The 20,277-nt window shown below is 46.4% G+C and overlaps 1 protein-coding gene across 1 annotated transcript in view; it reads left to right on the top strand.

The window, feature by feature from the left end:
• The window catches only part of LOC141046675 (ficolin-2-like), a 30,040-nt gene extending 24,107 nt beyond the window's left edge, over positions 1-5,933 (top strand). The window contains exons 6-9 of the mRNA XM_073541252.1: positions 4,173-4,300; positions 4,440-4,569; positions 5,195-5,329; positions 5,409-5,933. Of these exons, the coding sequence (XP_073397353.1) occupies positions 4,173-4,300; positions 4,440-4,569; positions 5,195-5,329; positions 5,409-5,659 (644 nt within the window). The 3' untranslated portion in view covers positions 5,660-5,933. The remainder of the gene's footprint in view (positions 1-4,172; positions 4,301-4,439; positions 4,570-5,194; positions 5,330-5,408) is intronic.
• Positions 5,934-20,277: the final 14,344 nt, after the last annotated feature.

Here is a 20,277-nt window from a genome sequence, read left to right as displayed (position 1 = left end):
TGTTCTCAGGAGAAATTGCACATCAAATATTGTGGTTCATTTTCTCCTGAAACCCTTGACAAAATAAAAAAAATTGTGTCCAAAGATAAATTTGGGGGAAAAAAAGTTAAATGTTCATTTTTTCCTTTCACATTGCTTCAATTCTTGTGAAGTACCTAAAGGGTTAATAAACTTCTTGAATGTGGTTTTGAACACCTTGAGAGGTGCAGTTTTTAGAATGGTGTCACTTTTGTGTATTTTCTGTCATGACCCCTCCAAGTGACTTCAAATGTGAGGTGGTCCCTAAAAAAATGGTTTTGTAAATTTTGTTGTAAAAATGAGAAATCGCTGGTCAACTTTTAACCCTTATAACTTCCTAACAAAAAAAATTGGTTCCAAAATTGTGCTGATGTAAAGTAGACATGTGGGAAATGTTATTTATTAACTATTTTTTGTGACATATCTCTCTGATTTAAGGGCATAAAAATTAAAAGTTTGAAAATTGAAAAATTTTAAAAACTTTCACCATATTTCCTTTTTTTCATAAATAAACGCAAGTCATATCAAAGAAATTTTACCACTAACATGAAGTACAATATGTCATGAAAAATATTCTGAGAATCAGCGGGATCCATTGAAACGTTCCAGAGTTATAAGCACATCAAATGACAGTGGTTTGATTTCAAAATTAAGGCCTGGTCTTTAATGGCTTGGTCGTTAAGGGGTTAAAGTTTTGGAAATCATTTTGTATCCAAATCCAGCTTTAAACTTCTCCACAACAGTATCACAGACCTGCCTGTTGTGTTCCTTGAATTTCAGTCTTTCGATGTACAAAACTGATAGAGATATACCCCAAGCGACTTGCAGCTATAATCGCACCAAAAGGTGGTGCAACAAAGTAGAAGCATGATATGTGGGAAAAAGTTGAAAAGTTCCAAATTCTTTCATAAGGTTATATCTATCTATAGATAGATAGGTGGAAAGATATATCTATAGATACATAGATACAAAACCTACAAAAGACGAAATGAAAAAACCCTGCTATAATTAAATAAGTAAAAAGCAAAAGTGCATTTAAAACATACAGAGTTCTTAGTAATACTGTATTTGATCAAACATAGCATAAAAGCCGTCCCACCATCGACAAGGTGACTCTGTGGTTGGGGCGGTCCTACACCGTCTAGTATTAATAACCTTATCATGTGTCAAAGTTGACGTCTGTGTGAATAAAGGCAGACAAGGACCGAGTCCCAACCAGTGGACACCAGTCAGGGGAAGCCTTTAAATACAATTTCCAGCTCAGGAGAGGGAGGCCACACCCCAGGTTGCACAGAATGCAAAAATACAAAGAAAAAACACAAAAATTGAGCTTGGTTTGAGTTGATACACATGCAGCATATAAATGCATGTTCTCATGGCCATAAAGCATACAAAACCTACAAAAGAAAAAATGAAAAAACCCTGCTATCATTAAATAAGTAAAAAGCAAACTGCATTTAAATCATACAGAGTTCTTAGTAATACTGTATTTGATCAAGCATAGTATAAAAGCCGTCCCACCATCGACAAGGTGACGCTGTGGTCGGGGCGGTCCTACACTGTCTAGTATTAATAACCTTATCATGTGTCAAAGTTGACGTCTGTGTGAATAAGAGCAGACGAGGACCGGGTCCCAACCAGTGGACACCAGTCAGGGGAAGCCTTTAAATACAATTTCCAGCTCAGGAGAGGGAGGCCACACCCCAGGTTGCACAGAATGCATAAATACAAAGAAAAAACACAAAAACTGAGCTTGGTTTGAGTTGGTACACATGCAGCATATAAATGCATGTTCACTTGGCCATAAAGCATACAAAACCTACAAAAGAAAAAATGAAAAAAACCCTGCTATAATTAATAAGTAAAAAGCAAAAGTGCATTTAAATCATACAGAATTCTTAGTAATACTGTAATAAGCCCGATGTTTAGTAATAAACATAATAAAATGGTACATAAAGAGTTAAATAAAAACACACACGCAGAAAATTTGCGCTATGCCTGGTCACACTTGCGAGAAACTCACAGGAGTCTCGTACCTCAGTACCTGGCATTGCCGCTGGCACTCGGACCGGAGTGTTCGCTGCATAAACAAACATGCAGCGGCACACTCCGGTCCTAAGTGCTGGGTACTGAGGTGTGAGACTCGTGCGAGTTTCTCAAAAGTGTGACCCTGGCCTTACGCAATGGCTTGGGCTCCCGCGCATTTTTCTGTGCCAGAGAGGGAAAGCCAGCAACTGGGGGGGCGAATATTTATAGCCTAGGAAGGGGTTAATACCCATGGAACTTCCCAGGCAATGAATATTATCAGCTGTATATTTAGCCTTTACTGGCTATTAAAATAGGGGGACCCCCAAAAAATGACGTAGGGTTGTCCTATAATTAATAGCCAGAAAAAGCTATGCAGACAGCTGCGGGCTGATATTAGTAGCCTAGGAAGGGGCCAAGGATATTGCTCCCTCTGGCTACAAACACCAGCTCAAAGCCGCCCCAGAAATGGTGCATCTTTAAGATGTGCCAATTCTGGCACTTAGCCTCTCTCTTCCCACTGCCCTCTAGTGGTGGCATATCGGGTAATATTTGTGGGGTTGATGTCACCTTTGTATTGTAAGGTGACATCAAGCCCGGCTTAGTAATGGAGATGTGTCAATAAGATACCTATCCATTACTAATCCTATAGTTGGTAAAGGGTTAAATAAACACACAGCCAGAATAAAGTATTTTAATGAAATAAAACACTACACAGTTTCCCATCTTTATTGTACTCCTAATTCCTGCGATGCCCTTGATCATCTGTAAAAAAGTAAAATAATAAACCAACAGTATACTCCCTGTTCTGACGTAATCCACTTAATAACGAGTGTCTCACAATGATCTCCCCTACAGAGCAGTCACATCAGGAGATATGACCACTCTACAGGGCTTCCAGTGACACACTAGCAGGAGATAATGACTCCTGCAGTGTTATCACTGAGGGTTCACTGGAGTTCATGCTCTCAATTTATGGCACTGCTGTGTGAGAATTTTCCCACACAGCGGTGCCGCAATTGACAGCATGAACTCCATTGACCTATGACAGCAGATTGACACACTGCGGGATGATACCTGCCATCGTTGTATCACCGGAGGCCCGTGGAGAGCGGTCACATCTGCCGATGTGACAGCTCTCCATGGGAGATTGACGTGGGACACTCGTTATTAAATGGATTACGTCGGAATAGGGAGTATACTATTGGTTTAATATTTTATTTTTTTTTACAGGCGATCGAGTGCGTCGGGGATTAGCTGTATGGTAAGTATGTACTGTATATGTGTGTATATGTTTTTTTTTTTTTTTACACTTGAACACACTAGCCGGATGATGGAACTACTACTGTCCCATCATGGGCTAGCTGTCACTGTAACAGGCATAGCCGGATGGGACAAGTAGTCCCATCGGACGATGCCTGCCTACATACAGACCCGCACACACACTCACACACAGCCCCGCAGACACCCGCACACACACACACATACACCCGCACACAGACAAGCACATATTCACCACACACACATAGTCTCCGCCCTCACACTCTACCTTCTCCCGATCTGCAGCGTTTCTCACACGCAACTCCGCAGCAAACCGCAGGTTTAAAAACATGTGTGGTTTTGCAGTGGATTTGCCTGACTCAATGGTAGTCAATGGGAGCAAAAACGCTACAGATCTGCAAAAAGAATTGACTTTATGATAAGTCATATGGTGCAGCATCATGGCTTTAGTAATAAATGAAGCTGGACATATGGCTATATTTAAAAGAGGCTTTGTCTTCATGATAAAAAACCCTTTAATATTCAGGAAGTATGCATCCTGAAGAGGGGAAAAATGTGGCATGGTGATAACCTCCACCATTGAACAGGGAATGAGTGGAGTTTTCCTTTAATGGGCTGATAGTAGAGGCGAATGATGACAGTGTAGGATCTGGTTGGACCAGTATCTGAAGATTACTAAAGGTGAAACCGATGTAGAGATAGAGATGAGATGGTGAAGTTATAAGAAGTGTAAGATTCAGATTATCCATGTGTCTACTTTCAAACCAATCCCCAAACTGAACTGAGATTTGTTGTATTTTGTCAGGCTTCCGCTACTTCTTCTTGTTACTTATTCTTGTGTCTTACAGCTCTACCGGACTGTAAATCTCTGTTGGAGAAAGGTTTCACCCTCAGTGACTGGTACATTATATACCTTGATGGGAACCAACCGCTAAGAGTCCTATGTGATATGCACACTGATGGTGGCGGCTGGATTGTAGGTCTTCTCTTATCATGTATTATTGGGTATCAATCAACAAAGCTAGGAAATTACATGGGACAAAGTGCAATGCCATGACCTTAGTAATGTAAAATACAAGGATCACTTCCATGTTTCAGCATTTGTTTCTTGGTAGGTCTTCCAGAGGTGTTATGATGGTTCAGTTGATTTTCTGCGTGATTGGGAGTCTTACAAGATGGGATTTGGCAGCCATCTGTCTGAGTTCTGGCTGGGAAATGAAAATATTCACAAGATAACTTCATCAGGTAAATTATCAACAGGTCTTCCTATGACTAATGTTGGGGAGTAGCACTGGGAGATGCCAAGATCTGGGTCCTTATCCTGGACAAGTATAGGGTGCAGCTCCCGAACTCTCATCACTGTGACCCATATTACTTGTTCTCTTTAATATTATAATATCATTAAGTCTAAGGCTGGTTTCACACTTGCGTTTTTTTGCGCTGTTTTTTGCACAAAAAACACATGCTTTTTTTTCCCTATTCTTTACATGGGTGCGCATACACATGCGTTTGTACGCGTTTGTTTGCGCATGCGTTTTTTGTAGTGTGCGGTTGGGCGCACAAAATGCACTCTGTTGCATTTTTTGAGCGTCCGACTTGCCCCCAAAAAGCGCAAGCTCACGCAATGCATTTTTTTTCACCCAACCACCCATTAAAGTCTATGGGTGCGCTGATGTGCGCACGGTAATGCGCATGTCAGCGCAAAAAAACGCGCACAAAACCAGAAAAAAATGCACAAAAACGCATGATGCGTTTTTTATGTGCGTTTGCACTGCACACAGTGCGCAGCACAAAAAGCGCAAGTGTGAAAGTAGCTTTATACATTCTTTTTTAAGCTTTTAGGAATTGTTTATTTCTGCTTTTGTCACAGGTACATGGGAACTGCGAGTTGATCTGCAGGACTTTGATAGTTCCAACTCTTTTGCTAAATACGAGTTTTTTAAGGTGATGGGAGAGTCAGAGAAATACAAGTTGGTGGTTGAAGGCTTTGTCAGTGGTGATGCAGGTAAGGAGCAATGGTGTAATGGTGGCCGTATGGTAGACAAGTCATGGAGGTCACTATAATATTGTGTATCTCGATCCAGGAGATTCTCTGTCCTACCAGAATGGGATGAAGTTCTCCACCCTGGGCCAAGACAATGATGCTGATAGCAGAAAGTGTGTGGACTTGTACAAGGGAGCCTGGTGGTATAATCAATGCCACCAATCCAATCTCAATGGGCTCTACCTTCTTGGGAAACACGAATCCTTTGCTAATGGAATTAATTGGTACTCAGGAAAGGGTTATAATTACTCTTACAAGAGGTCAGAGATGAAAATTAGACATGCTAAGTAACAGAAGGGTGATCAGTACTCAAGCTTTCATCCTTTTCTGCTGAGTTGTAATGAAGTTTTTCCTGATTGCTAGGTGACAACCAATGTAGCCACAATTCTAGCCAGTGCAGGGGTTGTCACCCTGCTTTAGAGGTTTAAATGTTGCAATCTGCCCCATTCAAGATATTCCATTGACTCAATATTCTATAGCTCTCATTTTATTTACCCCTGGTCACTCACTTGTATGTCTGTGGACATTTTTTCTTCACTCTTTTATGAAAATAAATTTAACACCTTGATGCTTTCCTCTCATTAAAAATAATAACAAAATAAAAATGTCTCCCACACCTTAATCAACCACCAGTATTTTACATTTACTGCCACCCACAGAGGACCACTTTAAAAAAAAAAGGGGGTACTACATCTGTGCCCTATTCAATTCAATGCAGCTGAGCTTCAATACTAGAATCTGTCTGTAGAGGCAGTGCTCTATTTCCAGAGAGAAAGGAGACTGATCTAATTAGGGGCGTAACTGCCGCGGTCGCCACCTCAATTGGGCCCAGCGGGTGAGGGGCCTGCTGACACGAGTAAATACTTAAACTGGATGTGCGTCCTCTGACGCACATTCAGCTGAAGTGTATTTCGGCACAGAGACCTGTTGGGTCTGTGAGGTGAAATACATGCTGCTGGGCAATCAGAATCAGCTGACGTTGGCGTACACATGACTGGGGACGCATGTCAGAGACGTTAGTCAGGATCCGTACAGTATAAGTAATGTAATGTACAGGAGTAACTCAGGATCAGTACAAGCTCAGTAATGTAATGTATGTACACAGAGACAGTATAATACAGGATGTAACTCAGGATCAGAGTAATGTAATGTATGTACACAGTGACTGCACCAGCAGAATAGTGAGTGCAGCTCTGGGGTATAATACAGGATGTAACTCAGGATCAGTAATGTATGTACACAGTGACTGCACCAGCAGAATAGTGAGTGCAGCTCTGGGGTATAATACAGGATGTAACTCAGGATCAGTACAGATCAGTAATGTAAGACAGTATATGTACACAGTGACTGCACCAGCAGAATTGTGAGTGCAGCTCTGTTCAGCTGCTGCTCATTGTGGTGATTGTGGGTGCGGTCAACACTGATCCTGCTGTGTGTTCCTGAGCTCCAGAGAACAACACCTCTCCACCCAGGGACCTGCTCTCTCTCTTACCCAGGGAGGAGTGGGTTTCCTGGGATAAGTGAAGGAGCCAAGTCCCAGGCTTCTGTTTCCCGGACCAGGCTGGCGGGTAGCAGAAGAAACCAGCAACCGGCCTGCACATCAGAGGACTTGGGGGTGAGAAGCTCTGGGTCTCTCTGCAGAGACCCAGAGAAGCCGCAAGGCTTCCAACATGGAGAAGCCTGCAAGATGGCGGTCTGTTGTGATCACGTTTGACCTGGCTTGAGTTTGGGCTCCCTCTGGTGGTTGCTGCTGGTAATGGAGCTGGTCTGGCTGACAGAAGTCAATCACCTGAGCAGGATGATTGGAGGTCAGGTACTATAGACTGGAGTGATTTAAGTGTGCAACCTTCCCTCAGCTCTTGCTGGTGATTTGGTTTTCTTCCTGAGCATTTTGGAAGTCTGCTTGCCTCCTGCTTCGCGTCCTGCACCTTTCAGATAAGTTATTTGTCTGCCTGAATCTTTTTGCATTTGCTCCATTTTTTGCTTTTCTCTGATTTCTGCCTTGCTGGTGTGAGTCCAGCCTGGTTCCCTGCTGGGACCTGTGCTGGACTCTGTTTCTTTTGCCACAGCTTATGTCAGTCTTGTAGTATTTATAATCCCCTGTTATATCAGTATCTTTTGTTTGCGTCCAGTTACACCAGAGTTCTGATTTAGTGGGGGAGAGGTCGTGTGGCCTTAGTATTTTTGCATATTAGACGTGTTGGAATTTTTCTTAGGGTTTTTTGTGTGATTGCAGACAGTATCCTTTCCTGTCCTATTCTATCTAGACAGTTTGGGCCCCATCATTTTCTTACTCTATTTTCTGCCTGTGTTTGTGCCTCATCTTGGGGGGTCTACTCTGGGGAAGTTTAGCTCTCCCCTTTCTCTCTTTAGGCTTTGTTAATTCTTTGGCTGTGCCGAGGCGTCTAGGGCATCGTAGGTACATCCCACTGCTAATTCTAGTTGTGTTGTCAGTTTAGGGGTCTGCAATCTGCTAAGTTACCAACCTCTCTGGTTATCTGGTTGCCTCGCCTATTCCCCTGTTATCCTCCTCGGTTACCTAATCATAACAGAATCACCGGCCAAACTGTAGATTCTAGGGTACTCTAAAGAAGGAAAGAATAGTAAAAAAAAAAAAAAATGGGTGTCAGAATTTTTTATATATTTTTTCCTCTTTTTCTCTGGGGGTCGTAGGAGGATTTTGTCTTTAATGGATACTAAGTAATTTCTGATCATGTTGAGCAGCTCGCTGCTGAAGTTTGGAGAAGTTCTGCCTATCTCGCTCAATCATCTGCTGTGGAACCTAAAGTCCCTATTCCTGATTTATTTTCTGGGGATTGGTCTAAATTTTTGAACTTTAATAATAATTGTAAACTGTTTTCTGCCTTGAAACCTAATTCCTCAGGGAACTCCATGCAGCAGGTTAAAATTGTCCTCTCCCTGTTGCGCGGCGAGCCTCAGGACTGGGCTTTTTCCCTGACACCTGGGGATCCTGTTCTGGCTAATGTGGATGCGTTTTTTCAGGCTCTGGGGTTGTTGTATGATGAACCTAATGTTATTGATCAAGCTGAGAAAATCTTATTGGCTTTGAAGCAGGGTCAGGAAGCGGCAGAGTTATATTGTCAGAAATTCCGAAAGTGGGTGGTCCTTACTAAATGGAACATGCCCTAGCGGCCCTTTTTCGGAAAGGTCTGGCAGAGACCGTAAAAGATGTTATGGTGGGATTTCCTGTTCCCTCTGGTCTCAACAACTCTATGTCATTAGCCATTCAAATTGACAGACGTTTACGTGAACGTAAAACTATTAGAGAGGCGGTGTTGCCTTTCGAACAAACTTCTGAGCCCATGCAGTATGGTATGGTTTCTAGGGCTCAATGTCAAGAATTTAGAAGGCGAAATAAGTTGTACTTCTTTTGTGGGGACGCCTCTCATACTATTTCCGTCTGACCTAAGCGGGAAAAATGTTTTGCTCACTCGTTTGTTTTGGGCAATGTACAGCCTAAATTCCTCTTGTCGGTTTTCTTGATCTGCTCCTTATCTTCATTTTCTGCTAAGGCATTTGTTGATTCAGGAGCAGCCCTGAACCTGATGGATTTTGACTTTGCCATACGTTGTGGTTTTCCCATGGTACCCCTGCGGACTCCTATTCCTTTGACGGGTATTGATGCTACCCCTTTGGCGGAGAATAAACCCCAGTTTTGGACCCAGGTGATAATGCGGGTAGCCACGGACCACCAAGAGAATTGTAAATTTTTGGTGCTGCATAATTTACATGACATTATTGTGCTGGGTTTTCCTTGGTTGCAGACCCATAATCCTGTTCTGGATTGGAAATCTGTGTCTGTGGTTAGTTGGGGTTGTCAATGTGTTCGCAGTGACACTCCTGTTTTTTCTACCTCTCCCGAGTCTCATGATGTCCCTGACTATTTGGCTGATTTCTCTGATGTGTTTAGTGAGAGTAAGTCTGCGTCCTTGCCTCCTCATAGGAGTTATGATTGCGCGATCGAGTTAGTGCCCGGTTGTAAATTTCCCAAGGGTCGGCTCTTCAATTTATCTGTACCTGAACATGATGCTATGTGATCTTATATCAAAGAGTCATTGGAGAAGGGTCATATCAGACCGTCCTCTTCACCTTTAGGTGCCGGCTTTTTCTTTGTGGCCAAGAAAGATGGCTCATTGAGGCCATGTATTGACTATCGTCTCCTTAATAAAATCACTTTTAAATATCAGTATCCGTTACCGCTGATTTCCAATTTATTCTCCAGAGTGAAAGGTGCTAGTTGGTTTATCAAGCTTGACCTTAGGGGGCGTATAATCTTATTCGCATCAAGCATGGTGATGAATGGAAGACGGCGTTTAATACTCCTGAGGGGCATTTTGAGTACCTAGTGATGCCTTTTGGGCTCACTAATGCCTCTTCCGTCTTCCAATCTTTCATGAACGATATTTTCCAGGATTTTGTGGACAAGTTTTTGATTGTTTATTTGGACGATATTTTGATTTTTTCCAACGATTGGGATTCTCATGTGGTACATGTTCAGATTGTATTCCGAATTTTGAGAGAAAATGCTCTGTATATTAAGGGATCGAAATGTCTCTTTGGTGTACAAAAAATTTCGTTTTTTGGATTCATTTTGTCCCCGTCCGCTATTGAAATGGACCCAGTCAAGGTCCAGGCCATTTATGATTGGGTTCAGCCCACTTTCTTGAAGGCTCTCCAGAAATTTTTGGGTTTTGCTAATTTTTACTGTAAATTCATAAGTAATTTTTCTGGTATTGTTAAACCACTGACGGATTTGACCAAAAAGGGCGTTGATGTGGTGAATTGGTCTCCAGAGGCAGTCTCGGCGTTTCAGGAGCTTAAGCGGAGATTCACTTCTGCTCCTGTTCTACGGCAACTTGATGTTTCTCTCCCATTTCAGGTGGAGATAGATGCTTCTGAGATTGGTGCAGGAGCCGTTTTGTCTCAAAGAGATCCGGTAACTTCTAAGATGAATCCTTGTGCCTTCTTTTCTCGAAAATTTTCCTTATCTGAATGTAATTATGATGTGGGGAATCGGGAGTTGTTGGCTATGAAGTGGGCATCTGAAGAGTGGAGACATTGGTTGGAGGGGGTCAGACATCAAGTTGTGGTCCTTACCGACCACAAGAACTTGATCTATCTCGAATCAGCCAAGCGATTGCATCCTAGACAGGTTAGATGGGCCTTGTTTTTCACACGTTTTAATTTTGTGGTCTCCTTTCTTCCGGGCACTAAGAATATTAAGGCGGATGCCCTCTCTAGGAGTTTCTTTGCGGATTCTCTTGATGTGACTGAGCCTACTACCATTCTAAATGAGGATGTGGTTCTTTCCGCTATTTCACCCTATTTGAGAATTGCCCTGGAGGAATTTCAGGAGGACAAACCTGAACGATGCCCTATGGGGAAATTGTATGTCCCCAACCAGTGGAGAAGAGTAATGTCTGAAATTCATTGCTCCCCATTAGCTGGTCAGCCTAGTATTTTTGGCACCAGAAATTTGGTGAGTCGGTCTTTTTGATGGCCTGCTTTATCTCGTGATGTCAGGAATTTTGTGCAGTCCTTTTGGACTTGTTCTCGGTCCAAACCCTGTTCTCGTTCTAGTGGATTGTTAGTGCCACTGCCGGTGCCCAGGAGGCCATGGACCCATATATCAATGGATTTTATTTCCGACCTCCCCGTCTCTCAGAGAATGACTGTTATCTTTGTGATCTGTGATAGATTTCCCAAGATGGTCCATCTTGTACCACTGCCGAAGTTGCCATCCTCTTCTGAGTTGGTGCCATTGTTTTTACAGCAGGTGGTTCGCTTGCACGGTATTCCGGAGAACATTGTGTCTGACAGAGGAGTCCAGTTTGTTACCAGATTTTGGAGAGCTTTTTGTTCTAAACTGGGAATTCAGTTGTCCTTCTCCTCTGCGTTTCACCCTCAGACCAATGGGCAGACTGAGAGAGCAAACCAGACCTTGGAAACCTATTTGACATGTTTTGTGTCTGCTGATCAAGGTGACTGGGTCTCTTTTTTGCCCTTGGCTGAATTTGCTCTAAATAATAGGACTAGTTCTGCCACTTTGATGTCTCCTTTTTTCTGCAACTTTGGGTTTCATCCTCGGTTTTCTTCAGGGCAGGTGGAGGCTTCGGCCTGTCCAGGTGTTGATTCTGTGATAGAGAGAATGCAGCAGATTTGGGATCAAGTAGTGGATAAGTTGTCTCACTCTCAGGAGAAGGCCCAACGGTTTTCCAACCGGCATGGGACTGTTGGTCCCCGGTTTAAAGTGGGTGACATGGTTTGGTTGTCCTCAAAAAAATATTCCTATGAAAGTTGCGTCTCCAAAATTTAAGCCAAGGTCCATTGGTCCTTATAAGATTTTGGAAATCCTTTATCCTGTCTCTTTCCGTTTGGCTCTTCCAGGAACGTTCAAGATTCACAACGTCTTTCATAAATCTTTGCTGAAAAGGTTTGTGGAGCCAGTAGTTCCCATGGCTGTGCCCCCTGATCCTGTATTGGTTAAGGGTAATCTGGAGTATGAAGTAGAGAAGGGATTGGATTCTCGTCTGGCTAGAAAGAGACTCCAATACTTGGTCAAGTGGAAAGGTTATGGTCAGGAGTAGAGTTGAGCGATACCAGCCGATACTTGAAAATATCGGATCGGAATGGATCGGCCGATCTTAAAAAAAAGTATCGGTATCGCCGATTCCGATACCGGGAACCAATGCAAGTCAATGGGGCCAAAATATCGGAATTAAAAAAAACCCTTTCTTTCCTTGTAGGTTAATTCTACATGAAGAAAAACAACTAAGAATAATGTAGAATGTATTGTGGGAGGTGGAGGAGACATTAAAGCCATAGAGGTTTAGCCCAATCAAATGGAATAGCAGGAATTAAACTTTTTTTTTTAAAGATGTTAGGAGTTACAAAGATATTGACTATGTTAGCCTCATTTATATTTTGCCAGACATGTATGTCTTCTTCTTCTACTTCCTTTTTTTACATTCTTCTTCTTCTTCTTCTACTTCCTTTTTTTACATTCTTCTTCTTCTTCTTCTACTTCCTTTTTTTACATTCTTCTTCTTATTCCTTTTTTTACATTCTTCTTCTTCTTCTTCTACTTCCTTTTTTTACATTCTTCTTCTTCTTCTTCTTCTTCTTCTTCTTCTTCTTCTTCTTCTTCTTCTTCTTCCTTTTCTTACATTCTTCATATTCTTCTTATTCAACAATTATTATTCTACATATTCAGCTTCTTCATCTTCTTCCTATTCTTCTTCATCATATTCTTGTTTGTGTCAGGCATTCCTGTAGTTGTTATCTAGAAAAGTTAGAAGTTTACACCTTCCGTTCTGCCTGTCACAAAAGATTTACAACAGGATTTGTCCGCGTTCAGTTTGGCCTGCAGAAGCAGGCCTTTTCCAGGGGCACCACGAGGAGGAACGGACTCACCCCCATACACTGCTTAGTCTTCTTCTGCTTATAAATAAGATAATATCATTTGCTCAGAGTATTAGTCTTATGCTTAATGTTCTTCTGCTTTGTTTTTTTTATGCTTCTTTGTCTTCTCTCTCTTGTTGTTCTGCATCTTGGTGGTTGTCTTCCTGTTCTTTGTCCTCTTGAACCAGCTGACGGTACTGGCACCCGGAGGGGCAGCAGAAGGAACAAGAGCCAATGGCACTACCGAGGACCAGCTGACGGTGCTGGAACCCGGTTACTAAGCAGGAGGTACCTGTGCTACAAAGCACTACCAAGGACCAGCAGACGTTGCCGGAACTCGGATACCGAGATGGAGGCACCTAGGCCAAAGGCTCTGACGAGAACCAGCTGACGGTGCTGGAACCCGGAGGGGTAGCATAAGCTGCAAGAGCAAATGGAAATAGCGAGGACCAGCTGACAGTGCTGGCACCCGGAGGGGCAGCAGAAGGAATAAGAGCCAATGGCACAACCGAGGACCAGCTGACGGTGCTGGAACCCGGTTACTAAGCAGGAGGTACCTGTGCTACAAAGCACTACCAAGGACCAGCAGACGTTGCCGGAACTCGGATACCGAGATGGAGGCACCTAGGCCAAAGGCTCTGACGAGAACCAGCTGACGGTGCTGGAACCCGGAGGGGTAGCATAAGCTGCAAGAGCAAATGGAAATAGCGAGGACCAGCTGACAGTGCTGGCACCCGGAGGGGCAGCAGAAGGAATAAGAGCCAATGGCACAACCGAGGACCAGCTGACGGTGCTGGAACCCGGTTACTAAGCAGGAGGTACCTGTGCTACAAAGCACTACCAAGGACCAGCAGACGTTGCTGGAACTCGGATACCGAGATGGAGGCACCTAGGCCAAAGGCTCTGATGAGAACCAGCTGACGGTGCTGGAACCCGGAGGGGTATCAGAAGTTACCCTTGAAAAGCAAAGTTGGCATGCCGCAAGCTGGCCGCAGTTACCGAATCACACAGTCCTACAGGGGGTGCTTGTCCTACTGGCACTATGGAACAAACCTTTCTTACCAGAACCCGCAGTCCACATAGGAAGCACCTAAACTGCTGGCACCCTAGCCTCGGCTAACCCAACCGCAACACGACATGGCAACTTGGGGTGGCAAACTGACATTGACACTTCCCGGAAACAGCAGGCAGGGCTGGAACCAAGCTGGGCAGGAGGGAGTACCCGTGCCAAAGTCAGTTATGAGCAGCAACTGGCGATGTTGGAGCCCAGGACAAGCACTTAGCAGGCTGAGGCCTGATGTGCTGTCAATTGGGAGGCAGCAGGACAGATTGCCATCAAAACAGCAGGGGAACAGCTGACGTTACTGAACCCCACAAACACAGGAGCTAGTGTTTTACTCTGTGAAGACGGCACTTCCGAGCAACAACTGGCTGTGTTGAAGCCCAGGGACAAGCACGGAGCAGGCTTAGGCTGCATTGAAGAAATTTTAAGATCGGTTGTAGACTACTAATTTGAACCAAGCTCCACTTAGGCCTGTGGATTCACTGATTTTCGTATTTCCCCTGTCCTCCAACCCCGCCAGTTACAGCTCCGAAGTGGCGTCTGCACAATCCACACTTGTTCCTGTGTTACAGGTGTTCAGTCCGGTCAGTTAATCCCCTGATGTGTGTCCGGCAATGTCGCCTGCTCTGTCCACATTCCGATAATGGGAATGTGGACAGAGCAGGCGACATTGCCGGACACACATCAGGGGATTAACTGATCGGACTGAACACCTGTAACACAGGAACAAGTGTGGATTGTGCAGACGCCACTTCGGAGCTGTAACTGGCAGGGTTGGAGGACAGGGGAAATACGAGAGACAGTGGAGCCACAGGCCTAATTGGAGCACGGTTAAAAATCAGTAGTGGTACGACTGTGTAGGCAGCAGGAGACTTTGCCATCCACACAGCAGGGGATCAGCTGACATTACTGAACCCCACTGAGACACGGGAGCAAGTATCTCTTTCCGTGTGGACGGCACTTCCGAACTACAACTGGCTGTGTTGAAGCCCAGGAAATAGGAGGGTGTAGGCAGAGGCCTACTGAATTTTGAATGAGGTGACAGCAGGAGAGACTGCCATCCACACAGCAGGGGATCAGCTGACGTTACTGAACCCCACTGAGACACGGGAGCAAGTATCTCTTTCCGTGTGGACGGCACTTCCGAACTACAACTGGCTGTGTTGAAGCCCAGGAAATAGGAGGGTGTAGGCAGAGGCCTACTGAATTTTGAATGAGGTGACAGCAGGAGAGACTGCCATCCACACAGCAGGGGATCAGCTGACGTTACTGAACCCCACTGAGACACGGGAGCAAGTATCTCTTTCCGTGTGGACGGCACTTCCGAACTACAACTGGCTGTGTTGAAGCCCAGGAAATAGGAGGGTGTAGGCAGAGGCCTACTGAATTTTGAATGAGGTGACAGCAGGAGAGACTGCCATCCACACAGCAGGGGATCAGCTGACGTTACTGAACCCCACTGAGACACGGGAGCAAGTGTCTCTTTCCGTGTGGACGGCACTTCCGAACTACAACTGGCTGTGTTGAAGCCCAGGAAATAGGAGGGTGTAGGCAGAGGCCTACTGTATTTTGAATGAGTTTACAGCAGGAGAGACTGCCATCCACACAGCAGGGGATCAGCTGACGTTACTGAACCCCACTGAGACACGGGAGCAAGTGTCTCTTTCCGTGTGGACGGCACTTCCGAACTACAACTGGCTGTGTTGAAGCCCAGGAAATAGGAGGGTGTAGGCAGAGGCCTACTGTATTTTGAATGAGTTTACAGCAGGAGAGACTGCCATCCACACAGCAGGGGATCAGCTGACGTTACTGAACCCCACTGAGACACGGGAGCAAGTATCTCTTTCCGTGTGGACGGCACTTCCGAACTACAACTGGCTGTGTTGAAGCCCAGGAAATAGGAGGGTGTAGGCAGAGGCCTACTGTATTTTGAATGAGTTTACAGCAGGAGAGACTGCCATCCACACAGCAGGGGATCAGCTGACGTTACTGAACCCCACTGAGACACGGGAGCAAGTGTCTCTTTCCGTGTGGACGGCACTTCCGAACTACAACTGGCTGTGTTGAAGCCCAGGAAATAGGAGGGTGTAGGCAGAGGCCTACTGTATTTTGAATGAGTTTACAGCAGGAGAGACTGCCATCCACACAGCAGGGGATCAGCTGACGTTACTGAACCCCACTGAGACACGGGAGCAAGTATCTCTTTCCGTGTGGACGGCACTTCCGAACTACAACTGGCTGTGTTGAAGCCCAGGAAATAGGAGGGTGTAGGCAGAGGCCTACTGAATTTTGAATGAGGTGACAGCAGGAGAGACTGCCATCCACACAGCAGGGGATCAGCTGACGTTACTGAACCCCACTGAGACACGGGAGCAAGTATCTCTTTCCGTGTGGACGGCACTTCCGAACTACAACTGGCTGTGTTGAAGCCCAGGAAATAGGAGGGTGTAGGCAGAGGCCTACTGAATTTTGAATGAGGTGACAGCAGGAGAGACTGCCATCCACACAGCAGGGGATCAGCTGACGTTACTGAACCCCACTGAGACACGGGAGCAAGTGTCTCTTTCCGTGTGGACGGCACTTCCGAACTACAACTGGCTGTGTTGAAGCCCAGGAAATAGGAGGGTGTAGGCAGAGGCCTACTGTATTTTGAATGAGTTTACAGCAGGAGAGACTGCCATCCACACAGCAGGGGATCAGCTGACGTTACTGAACCCCACTGAGACACGGGAGCAAGTGTCTCTTTCCGTGTGGACGGCACTTCCGAACTACAACTGGCTGTGTTGAAGCCCAGGAAATAGGAGGGTGTAGGCAGAGGCCTACTGTATTTTGAATGAGTTTACAGCAGGAGAGACTGCCATCCACACAGCAGGGGATCAGCTGACGTTACTGAACCCCACTGAGACACGGGAGCAAGTATCTCTTTCCGTGTGGACGGCACTTCCGAACTACAACTGGCTGTGTTGAAGCCCAGGAAATAGGAGGGTGTAGGCAGAGGCCTACTGAATTTTGAATGAGGTGACAGCAGGAGAGACTGCCATCCACACAGCAGGGGATCAGCTGACGTTACTGAACCCCACTGAGACACGGGAGCAAGTATCTCTTTCCGTGTGGACGGCACTTCCGAACTACAACTGGCTGTGTTGAAGCCCAGGAAATAGGAGGGTGTAGGCAGAGGCCTACTGAATTTTGAATGAGGTGACAGCAGGAGAGACTGCCATCCACACAGCAGGGGATCAGCTGACGTTACTGAACCCCACTGAGACACGGGAGCAAGTATCTCTTTCCGTGTGGACGGCACTTCCGAACTACAACTGGCTGTGTTGAAGCCCAGGAAATAGGAGGGTGTAGGCAGAGGCCTACTGAATTTTGAATGAGGTGACAGCAGGAGAGACTGCCATCCACACAGCAGGGGATCAGCTGACGTTACTGAACCCCACTGAGACACGGGAGCAAGTGTCTCTTTCCGTGTGGACGGCACTTCCGAACTACAACTGGCTGTGTTGAAGCCCAGGAAATAGGAGGGTGTAGGCAGAGGCCTACTGTATTTTGAATGAGTTTACAGCAGGAGAGACTGCCATCCACACAGCAGGGGATCAGCTGACGTTACTGAACCCCACTGAGACACGGGAGCAAGTGTCTCTTTCCGTGTGGACGGCACTTCCGAACTACAACTGGCTGTGTTGAAGCCCAGGAAATAGGAGGGTGTAGGCAGAGGCCTACTGAATTTTGAATGAGGTGACAGCAGGAGAGACTGCCATCCACACAGCAGGGGATCAGCTGACGTTACTGAACCCCACTGAGACACGGGAGCAAGTATCTCTTTCCGTGTGGACGGCACTTCCGAACTACAACTGGCTGTGTTGAAGCCCAGGAAATAGGAGGGTGTAGGCAGAGGCCTACTGTCTTTGTAATGCGGAGACAGCAGGAGAGACTGCCATCTCCACAGCAGGGGAACAGCTGGCAGTGCTGAACCCCACTAACACTTGAACGAATGTGTTTGGCTCTGTGGAGACGACACTTCTGAACACCAACTGACGCTGTTGGAGCCCAGGATTAGGCGAGGAGCAGGCTGGGGCCTACTGGATTTTGGCAGGTGAATGCAGCAGGAGACTTGCCATCTCCACAGCAGGGGAACAGCTGGCAGTGCTGAACCCCACTAACACTTGAACGAATGTGTTTGGTTCTGTGGAGACGACACTTCTGAACACCAACTGACGCTGTTGGAGCCCAGGATTAGGCGAGGAGCAGGCTGGGGCCTACTGGATTTTGGCAGGTGAAGGCAGCAGGAGACTTGCCATCTCCACAGCAGGGGAACAGCTGGCAGTGCTGAACCCCACTAACACTTGAACGAATGTGTTTGGCTCTGTGGAGACGACACTTCTGAACACCAACTGACGCTGTTGGAGCCCAGGATTAGGCGAGGAGCAGGCTGGGGCCTACTGGATTTTGGCAGGTGAAGGCAGCAGGAGACTTGCCATCTCCACAGCAGGGGAACAGCTGGCAGTGCTGAACCCCACTAACACTTGAACGAATGTGTTTGGCTCTGTGGAGACGACACTTCTGAACACCAACTGACGCTGTTGGAGCCCAGGATTAGGCGAGGAGCAGGCTGGGGCCTACTGGATTTTGGCAGGTGAAGGCAGCAGGAGACTTGCCATCTCCACAGCAGGGGAACAGCTGGCAGTGCTGAACCCCACTAACACTTGAACGAATGTGTTTGGTTCTGTGGAGACGACACTTCTGAACACCAACTGACGCTGTTGGAGCCCAGGATTAGGCGAGGAGCAGGCTGGGGCCTACTGGATTTTGGCAGGTGAAGGCAGCAGGAGACTTGCCATCTCCACAGCAGGGGAACAGCTGGCAGTGCTGAACCCCACTAACACTTGAACGAATGTGTTTGGCTCTGTGGAGACGACACTTCTGAACACCAACTGACGCTGTTGGAGCCCAGGATTAGGCGAGGAGCAGGCTGGGGCCTACTGGATTTTGGCAGGTGAAGGCAGCAGGAGACTTGCCATCTCCACAGCAGGGGAACAGCTGGCAGTGCTGAACCCCACTAACACTTGAACGAATGTGTTTGGCTCTGTGGAGACGACACTTCTGAACACCAACTGACGCTGTTGGAGCCCAGGATTAGGCGAGGAGCAGGCTGGGGCCTACTGGATTTTGGCAGGTGAAGGCAGCAGGAGACTTGCCATCTCCACAGCAGGGGAACAGCTGGCAGTGCTGAACCCCACTAACACTTGAACGAATGTGTTTGGTTCTGTGGAGACGACACTTCTGAACACCAACTGACGCTGTTGGAGCCCAGGATTAGGCGAGGAGCAGGCTGGGGCCTACTGGATTTTGGCAGGTGAAGGCAGCAGGAGACTTGCCATCTCCACAGCAGGGGAACAGATGGCAGTGCTGAACCCCACTAACACTTGAACGAATGTGTTTGGCTCTGTGGAGACGACACTTCTGAACACCAACTGACGCTGTTGGAGCCCAGGATTAGGCGAGGAGCAGGCTGGGGCCTACTGGATTTTGGCAGGTGAAGGCAGCAGGAGACTTGCCATCTCCACAGCAGGGGAACAGCTGGCAGTGCTGAACCCCACTAACACTTGAACGAATGTGTTTGGCTCTGTGGAGACGACACTTCTGAACACCAACTGACGCTGTTGGTGCCCAGGATTACGCATGCCGCATGCAGAGGCCAATGGGCAGCGGTTTTTATGGAGGTTGTGGACTACTACTGATTCTAACCATGCTCCACTTAGGCCTCTGGCTCCACTGTCTCTACTATTTACCCTGGCCTCCAACCCCGCCAGCTACATCTCTGAAGTGGCGTCAGCACAATCTACACTTGTTCCTGTGTTACTGGTGCTCAGTCCCATCAGTTGATCCCCTGATGTTTGTCCGGCAAGTTCGCCAGCTCTGTCCTCATTCCCACTACTGGTTATGGGAATGTGGACAGAGCAGGAGACCTTGCCGGACACACATCAGGGGATAAACTGATGGGACTGAGCCACAGGAACACAGGAACAAGTGTAGATTGTGCTGACGCCACTTCAGAGATGTAGATGGCGGGGTTGGAGGTCAGGGGAAATAGTAGAGACAGTGGAGCCAGAGACCTAAGTTGGGCACGGTTAAAAATCAGTAGTGGTTTGAATGTTGATGGAGCTGGTGACTCTGCCGTCCACACAGCAGGGGATCAGCTGGCATTACTGAACCCCAGTAACACAGGAGCTAGTGTGTTTCTCTGTGCAGACGACACATCTGAGCGACAACTGGCTGTGTTGAAGCACAGGGATTATAGTTCAGGTGGTAGAAAAATGAACACACCAGCAGACCTGGATACAGTTGCCAACCACTAATTTAGTCTGTAAGAGGAATGGCAAAGTCTTTGGAGATCCAGGCCTTGTTCATTTTCAGAAAAGTC

The sequence above is a fragment of the Dendrobates tinctorius genome, unplaced genomic scaffold (assembly GCF_039654945.1).
Source record: "Dendrobates tinctorius isolate UK_male_01 unplaced genomic scaffold, ASM3965494v1 ptg000120l, whole genome shotgun sequence".
NCBI lineage: Eukaryota > Metazoa > Chordata > Amphibia > Anura > Dendrobatidae > Dendrobates > Dendrobates tinctorius.
This window is presented reverse-complemented; position numbering and strand designations above follow the sequence as displayed.